Source organism: Trematomus bernacchii, unplaced genomic scaffold (genome assembly GCF_902827165.1).
Source record: "Trematomus bernacchii unplaced genomic scaffold, fTreBer1.1, whole genome shotgun sequence".
Classification (NCBI taxonomy): Eukaryota; Metazoa; Chordata; class Actinopteri; order Perciformes; family Nototheniidae; genus Trematomus; species Trematomus bernacchii.
The window spans coordinates 184,526-193,607 of NW_022987729.1; the positions used below are offsets into that span (position 1 = coordinate 184,526).

Here is a 9,082-nt window from a genome sequence, read left to right on the forward strand (position 1 = left end):
CATGTCAGTAAATAGGAAGCCAAGCCAAATTACACTTTGGACATATACAACTGCAACGACAAACACAATGCGATATCCTTTTCAATTTCAAAAAACACAAATTGGGTTACATTAACAAACAACTATAAAACAACAATACTGTAGAATAACTAAATGAATGTCGTGAATACACTGAAATACACGTGTTGAAGCGGTTCGCTGCTGATTACTACGCCGCCCCGTGCGGGCCGAATATTCGAATATTCGCTGCTGCTTACTACCGAAGATCCGGAGCCCGAAAAATGGTATTCGGGACAGCCCTAAAAATTACAATGAATACGTTTAATACAAATATTGACTTTGTTTAAGAGTTAGTTAAAAGCTAAAAGTCAATTCAATAAAACAAGTTAAAAAGATGATATTAAATCCAAACGTTAAATGAAGTTGAAAGATAAAATATATATAACTTCGAGTCATTTTGAGTGTTTTTTATTTGAGCTTTGATTCAAAACATTAATAAGACTGAATTGTTTAATTAATGAGGACTTCTCCGTTACTTTCAGATAACATGTTTTTACTAATACTGTGTATTCTCTGTTTGGTGATGGAATATATTCTGTATTTAACGAGACAAGCGCTGCGACTGTTTCTGAGACTTTGAATAAAAACGGACTCTTGTTTTTGAAATGTTTTTATTTTTGCCTCTAAGCCTTCAACAAGGTACAAACAGGAAGTCTGTGTTTCACTACGAGCCTCACAGGAAGTGGACGGTATGTACAGCTATCAACAAAAAAAACATTCACAGAAACTAAAGAATAAATAACGTCTGCTTTAAATCTAACCAGCAGCTAAACGTCCGGCCGACTTCAGGATGGCTTCAACTTTATTTACAAACACGGACACAGCTGGAAGCGGCCATGACTCTTAGACGGTTCATCCTATGCTGCTTACATTGCACAGAGCGACAATACACCCGAATACACAACTGGATATTAGAGGAGTAAATACGACCCGAGGTTATTGGAGACGGAGAGGAGCGTCTCTACGTCCCGTTCTCGTCTCCAACGTTCTCTCAGAGTCGAGGAGTGTTCGGGAAATGTGCGGGTTTTCCAAAGTAAAAGGAGTGGATCATCGATGTGTAACACGGAAATAACTTCCTATGAAAGTTGGATTTTGGAGGTATTAAGTTTCCTGAATCTTCCTACACACGGGCGGGAAAACAAGCGCCTCGTTTAAGACTTCGGTTTGAACGTCACGAACACTTTTTAACCCCAAACCGATGTTTTGTGAACCTAAACACGTAAAGCTTTCGGGTCAGACCCTTCTTCTGCGGTGGACTACGTTTGTTTTTGCTGCGTTCACAAACAGATCAAATGTGAACGTCCCGCGTCAAACCAATTTAGATTACTAACGTAACTTAGTTCTCGTAACAAGCTCACTGATTTGAACCCAAACCGTGATGTTTTCCTTATCTAAACACCTGCTGTCTGCTAAGCTCTAACAAAGAAGGATATTTTCCTGTTTCAGCAAAACGTACATTTTCCAAAACTCCATAAAATCGTGTTTCCATGTGGACGAGTTTCAGATTTGACAATTTGAATTCTTGCATGATCACAAGACGAATAGCTAGTTACGTGTTTGTTAACCACGTAATGCATCCATAGATATTAAAGAGTTATAAAGTCTGCATAGGGAGAAGCGCTGATGTCCCGCGTGAAACAAACTTTTAATGATTAAAGCTTAGGTTACTAACGTAACTTAGTTCTCGAGACAAACTCACTTATTTTAACCCAAACCATGATGTTCCTCTAAACTTAACCACGTAGTTAAACGTTGCTGCTAAAGGTGTAAAGTGTTTGTGAGTGGAGCGTTAGGACTCAGCTTGAGGCGTTGCAAGGCCTGATGGGAAATGTAGTCCATGAACTGACTCCTGTCTGCGACCGGGAGTTTAAACAAGAAGCTCCGATGTGGTTTATGTCGGACATCAAACGTGGAAAACTGATTTAAGATGGTCTTATTGGAGAAGTCCTTGAAGTCGAACAACAAAGTTAGTGTTTATCAAATGGAGTGTTGAGAAACTCTCACGGCGAGATCACATGACAACGTTCTTCGGACCATGGCGTAAACAAACACGTTAAATATGGTTCGAAAGCCTCCGTAGTTTCCGTTCTCTCAGTACCTTTGAAACCTTGGTTTCTACATCGTTTTAAAGAGTTTTTAAAGAGTTTTGAGTCCGATGACCCACACGTCGATCCAGCATCAGGTTCCAGCGTTTCACAAACAGCTGGAAAACTTTACAAAACAAAATGGCCTGCAATAAAAACTCAAAAAACAAACTCAAAAAGATAAATCTTCAAGTTTCCCCTCAGTGCGATCGGGACACAGATTATTGATCAGGGTTTCAAAAAAAGTTGCATTTCAAAAATAATGTCAGCATTATTAAACATTTATACACAATATGTATAAAACCGTGAAGAAGAAGAGCAGTTTTCTCTCTGCTGCCACCTGGTGACCACTTCCTGTCAGTAATCGTGAGGCTTTCAGAAACACTGAATCCGCACAACCCCCCACTTATAACGTTATTTTTTATTTGAAACTAAGTGTCTGAAGTCGTCTCCAATTGGCAGCAACAGAAAACTTCATTACCCAGAAGCCCCAGCCTTATTTAATGTTCATTTCCTTTAACAAAAATATGAAACACATCTGAACAAAAACAAAGAAAGATAATAATTCATAAACTTTAGGATACAACAGGAATGTGGAAAGAGGACGGACTCCAGCGACGAGAGGAAGAGCAGCGACTAAACCACGGAGCAGAAAATATCTAAATTCAGGAAATCTGCTGCCTTCAAAATAAAATGTCTCTATAGATCTTTAAGTCTCACTAAGAAATGGAAAAGTTCTATATTATTGTTGTTTAGCATTTCCAGATTTTATTTATTTTATGGGTTTGTAATTTATTATTTTCTATTTTTCCATTCATGCATTTTTTGTTATTTTATTTAGAAAATGACCCCATAAATAAAGTTTTAAACAATAATACAAAATAATAATGATATATCTAAATTTAAGCACCAAGAAAAAAATCTGCAAATGAATCCATCGACAAAAAATAATTTAAATTAAGTTGGAAATATGAATTTTCTGCTCAGTAGTTTACAGTCACTAAAGAACTTCCTGTTTGTTCCAGCAAGAAGAAAACACATAAATAAAGTATTTACACACGCACGCACACGCACGCACATACGTACACACACGCACGCACACACACACGCACGCACACACACACACGCACACACACACACGTACCTACTAAGTGTTTACGGTCGGTTTCGATATTTAGGCTCTTCTCCGTCAACTTAAGGAAAATAAAAAACGATGAAACTCTCCCCCTGCTGATGATCAGACAGGAAATAAAAGCTTTTATTTTGAAACTCTCCCCCTGCTGATGATCAGACAGGAAATAAAAGCTTTTATTTTGAAACTCTCCCCCTGCTGATGATCAGACAGGAAATAAAAGCTTTTATTTTGAAACTCTCCCCCTGCTGATGATCAGACAGGAAATAAAAGCTTTTATTTTGAAACTCTCCCTAGCTGCGGATCAGAAATTAAACGTCTCTTCAGATTTTGATCCTGAATGTTTCACTGGTGGAGAAATGAAACGCTCCTCCTCCTTCCTAACGAGCGCCTGGTCTCCCACGGCCCTCGAACGCCTCACCGGCTGCTCAGCCAATCAAAGCAAGTCGTGGGAGGAGTCTGCTACCCATAATGCATCCTGTCCGTCACGCCGCCTCCTCCTCTGGTTTCTCTCCTCCGTTCTTCTTCCTGTCAGTGGAGGAGGACGAAGAAGAGGAAGTGCCCTTTAGGCTGCGGGAGGTCTTGTGTCCGCGGCTCTTCTTCTGTGGTTCCTGCGGCAGCGTGGGGCTGGAGTGCGCCCTCTGCAGGCCATCGTCCAGCAGCCGCGCCTCGAAGGCCGACAGGTCCTCGTCTCCGTGAGCCAGCCGGGCGCGGAGCAGCAAGGAGTACGTCCCGTACCGCGTTTTCTGAGGGGAGAGAGAGGGGGGGGGGGGAGAGGAGAGTTTATTTATTGGACAGTTTTTGCTTTTTAGGGTCTGAGACCAGAGGTCGCTCGCGATATTCCCTGCAAAACACACAAAACAGGGAAAACGACGGGCAAAAGCCCAGAAAAAAGGTCCGAAATCATAACAGTAGGTAGCCCGCTACATTATTGATATCGATAGGATTATCATTAGGGTCTGAGACCAGAGGCTAAAACCCTAATGTAATTGCTCGCAAAGCGAACATGATGTATGGTGAAACACACATCACAACATGGAGGGCACACACGCGTGAATTGTGTGACGTGTGTGCCCTCTTTGATCGCACTTTTGACCCCCTCAACATATATGAAAACTCACCAAATTGTGCACGCGCCAGAGTTCCCGTTAGCCGGTAATTACCGGACTATGATCGGTAAAATATGCTGAAGACCGGCAAATCTAAATCTCTCCGGTCAAAATGTCCGGTCAAAATCATTTTCCCTTAGCGCAATTACAAGAAGAGTATGTGACAGACAAGAAGAGTATGTGACAGACAAGAAGAGTCTGTGACAGACAAGAAGAGTCTGTGACAGACAAGAAGAGTCTGTGACAGACAAGAAGAGTCTGTGACAGACAAGAAGAGTCTGTGACAAGTCTAATGTCTAACACTTAATGTAAAGAGACATAAAGAGATGTCCTGTATGGGTTGATTGTGCGTTGATCTGTTGGTAATGCCTCGGGGTTCCGGTGTGCATGTAAACAAATGCATAATGCTGCGCTATACTTTGCGGCCTCACCCGGTTGCATAGCGACGCTTATTGTTTAGGTGTCTTTTGATAAGCAGGTAGTCATATCATTAGCTAGAACTAGTTAGATCTGATCGATATGGACATAAACGCGAGTGAAGTCTAATCTGACGGGAGAGAGAGATCAGCTGCTGCTGACGAGTCGACACGCAGCTCTGCATGATCCCCTGCAGCGGTGAGCAGAGCAACACACACTTCAGGTTAGAACATCACGTAGTTATTTTAATGACCTCTGAAACTACCTAAACTAGTTATAGATATGTTTAGTTTTACTGTCGGGTCACTCATTACTGGATCCGCGAGCTGCATGATACTGGCGTGTTGTCAGGAGAGGGAGAGAGAGCGCTCCGTTTATTATTCCCGTGTTATTGTAAGTTACTGTACACGTTTGAATAATGCAGTTAATCTACTATAATTAGTTTGTTTAATATCGAATCATATCAATTTGTTTTAAAGCTCAATAAATAACAAAGAAGACCTCTGACCGGCACTTTTCTCATTTTGTCCGGAAGATTTCAACTTTAACGGACATGTTGACCGCCAACAAAATATTCTAGCGGGAACTCTGGCACGCGCGTTAGGACTGGTGAAAATTGCGATGTATATATGGTTCCGGAACTTTGCGTAAAAAAATGCGCAGGCCACGCCCACTTCCGTTTTTAACATAAACTCCCCCACTTTCACGTAAACGAACGAAAATCGCTATGTATATCTAGGGTGCGGAGACGAACAAAAAAGCCTCTAGAAGGTGTATAGAAAAACGTACAGGAAGTCGGCCATTTTGAATTTCGCATTGGAAAACGCGATTGATGGAGTTTTTCGGCCTCCGTACTTTAACGAACTCCTCCTATGGATTTTATCCGGTCGACTCCAAATTCGGCGGGTAGCGTCTCGAGACATGGGGGATGAAAAGTCATCAAAATCGCAACTTTTCACCGCACGGCGTAGCCGTGATGTGGTGCCGCTTTTCACGTTCGCTCGATGCTAGGCGATCCCTCGCCATGGAACACGATGATGTCATAACTCCAACTGACATGATATTATATAATGGGGCGTTACCATGGCAACGCATCCCTCGCCATAAAACACGATGTCGCTGTAATGCATATAGTTGGAATGCTGATACAGCATTCCAACTATATGTTATGCTACGGACAAAAAGTTTATTATTCCACCAACTTATTTTGTCCGTCTTCTCCTCCCACATTCAACATCGCAGAAACTCCGTTCAAACATCAAACGTTCAGCTCGGTCGGGAATCGCAGGCTATTACTTTTATCATTCATAACTTTCATAATTCCAGAGATACATCCCATAATACATCACATTTTTAACATTTTAACTTTAAAATTGCGCAGCTCGTTAAGGCAGAGTGCGTGATGTCACAGCTTGAGTGTAGGAAATCTTGAAATTTGCCTTCATATTTTTTTTTAAACCTGCCATGATTCCCAAACCCTACATTCTTGAGACATAATTTTTCATGACAAACGTAGGAAAACATCTCGTAGCTTGAAAAATTACAAATAATTAAGCAAAATAATTAAACAAAATGCCTCTTGAGGGCATGAAGTGACAAAAACGTTCAACATGTCTCCATTAAAACCCATTGTAATTTCAGGCTGATATTTCCTCGCAGCAGCAGCCGCACACCTTTAGTTAAACTGCCAAAAAGGCCACATTATTGACCCGAAAGTACACAAAAATTACACTTCAGATACTCAACTTCCTTGATATGCTTCACTTTTTGAAATTTCACAGATATCTGTTACGGTTCTTCCAGAAAACGTTCACATGTAAGAGGTTTATCTCTCATTCAGAACAATGGAAACCATTGATCTCTACAGAGCTCGTTAGCTCAACTATAAACACCTGTGTAATGGAACACGATGATGTCATAACTCCAACTGACATGCTCAGAGCAGCAGACTTCAGATAAAGGTTAATGGTCCTGCCCTCAACAGCTCTACGTCAATTATGGGGTGTCATCATCATATGCCGAAGATCAAGAGGGCGATCAAGAGAAGAGAGAGGGCGATCAAGAGAAGAGAGAGAGTAATGTAACCTCCTAATGTAATGTATAACTCCTATGAAGATGTTCAAAAAGTGCTCAAACTTCACATGTGTGCTAACAGTCCAGCCGTGAAGACATCTACGGGACAGTTTTGAGATTTCTTGAAATGCCGTTGCCATGGCAACACAATGCTCGCCTTGAAACACGGTTTTATCATAACTTCAGTGAAAATACTCCAAACAGCCCAAAACTTCACAGGTTTGGTAATGATGCGGCCATCAACGCATCTAAGCGTATTATGGGGTGTCATCAAATGCTGTTGCCATGGCGACAGACAACTCGCCATGAAACACAATATCGCTGCAAGTCCAATCGACACGGTCCAATCGTCCCCCAATCTTCACTTGTATATCACCGGTCCATGCCTCAACAGCTCTACGCCAAATCTGAGATCTCACCATATGCCGTTTCCATGGAAACGCATCCCTCGCCATAAAAGACGATGTCGCTATAACTCCTATGAAAATGTTCAAAAAGTGCTCAAACTTCACATGTGTGCTAACAGTCCAGCCGTGAAGACATCTACAGGACAGTTTTGAGATTTCTTCAAATACCGTTGCCATGGCAACACAATGCTCGCCTTGAAACATGGTTTTATCATAACTTCAGTGAAAATACTCCAAACGGCCCAAAACTTCACAGGTTTGGTAACGATGCAGCCATCAACGCATCTAAGCGTATTATGGGGTGTCATCAAATGCCGTTGCCATGGCGACAGATCATTCACCATCAAGTTAGTTCAAAAGTTTGCAGTTCAAATATTCTGCTGCTTTTCCAAGCCTTTTTACTTTATTTTCTTCACTCATCACACATTCAAGCCCCCAGTGTTCATGTATCATTTCAATCTAAATTCTTCACTTTCTTCTTACACATTACATTTCAGCATAGCAGTTCAGCGTCAGCTTTTCAGCATAAAGCATTCCCACTAGCAATTTCTTCAGGAATTGCATTCTCTAGTTATATTTTATATTTATCTATTTCATTAAATATTGTGAGTGAGTGTGTGTGTGTGTCTGTGTCTGTGTCTGTGAGTGTGAGTGTGAGTGTGAGTGTGAGTGTGTGTGTGTGTGTGTGTGTGTGTGTGTTCACCTCAAACTCCAGGTACTCCTGCCTCAGTTTCTGCTCGTCCATCTCGCGACCTTTGACCTTCCTGTCGGGTTCGGAGGAGAGTTCTGAGAGATCTGACGAGACGGACCTGAAGCGACCCTCGTGACACTTCAACTGCTCCTCCTGACCAACAACAACAACTGTAAAGATCAACAGGAAACTGGAGAAGATCTAATCAAAAGGCTCCTCTGATGGCTGAAGATCTAGATCATGTTTTAATTGACTGAATTGATTTGAAAAGTGGGATCATCAACACATACTGCTGTGTAATATACGTGTACATATATATTTAATAAGTACAATATACGACACAGGTTTCAGGTGTGGGACGGATCACAGTACACTTTAAGAATCTGCTAAGGGCCGCAGTTTGGACCCCCGATGTAGAAAAACAGGAAATAAATGTGAGAATAGAAAGAGGTAAACAATTTTAAATGAGTTTTTAAATAGGTCAGATTTTCTGAAAAAAGAAAATAAATAAACAAATAAAAGTAATGTAAAAGTAAATATCAACATCCGTCCCGCTGTTTTACACTTTCAATGGAGGACTGCTACATTACAAATAAACCGTGCACCTGAAGCCGTGCTTTCACCTGAGAAACATCTGGAGCCGGTAACACATCTGGAAGGTCTAACAGATCAGGTGTGTGAGTGTGTGTGTGTGTGTGTGTGTGTGTGTGTGTGTGTGTGTGTGTACCTGTGTGAGTTTGGTGTTGGACCCCGGCAGTAGAGGGCGGCTGAATCTCTTCTGAGAGCCGATGGCCGCCGGGAAGGGAGGAGCAGAAAACATGGCCGCCACCACGTTGATGCGAGTGATCCACGACTGCATCTGTTCTGGAGTCCTGAGAGAAGAGAGAGAAGAAGAGGAGTCTGAAACACCTGTACTTATTTTATTTATTCATTTGAACAGGGACAGTGCACATTATCAACATCTCTGTAAATGTTCCAGAGCTAGCCAAGAGGCTATTTTTCATCTGTAGTCCCTGGACAGATTGTGTAAGGCACCCTAAAGACAATGCATACAATCAAATGAGTGTGTGTGTGTGAGTGAGTGAGTGAGTGAGTGAGTGAGTGTGTGT

General features: G+C 41.7%; 1 protein-coding gene across 1 annotated transcript; it reads right to left on the reverse strand.

Annotated features, from left to right (window-relative positions):
* Positions 1-452: 452 nt before the first annotated feature.
* Positions 453-8,845, reverse strand: psda (pleckstrin and Sec7 domain containing a; the record flags this gene model as incomplete). The annotated part of the gene is given in 3 exon segments (XM_034145600.1): positions 453-4,022; positions 7,986-8,126; positions 8,701-8,845. Coding segments are annotated over 3 exon segments (547 nt in total), but the record flags the coding sequence as incomplete, so codon positions are not given.
* Between the last annotated feature and the right edge of the window lie 237 nt (positions 8,846-9,082).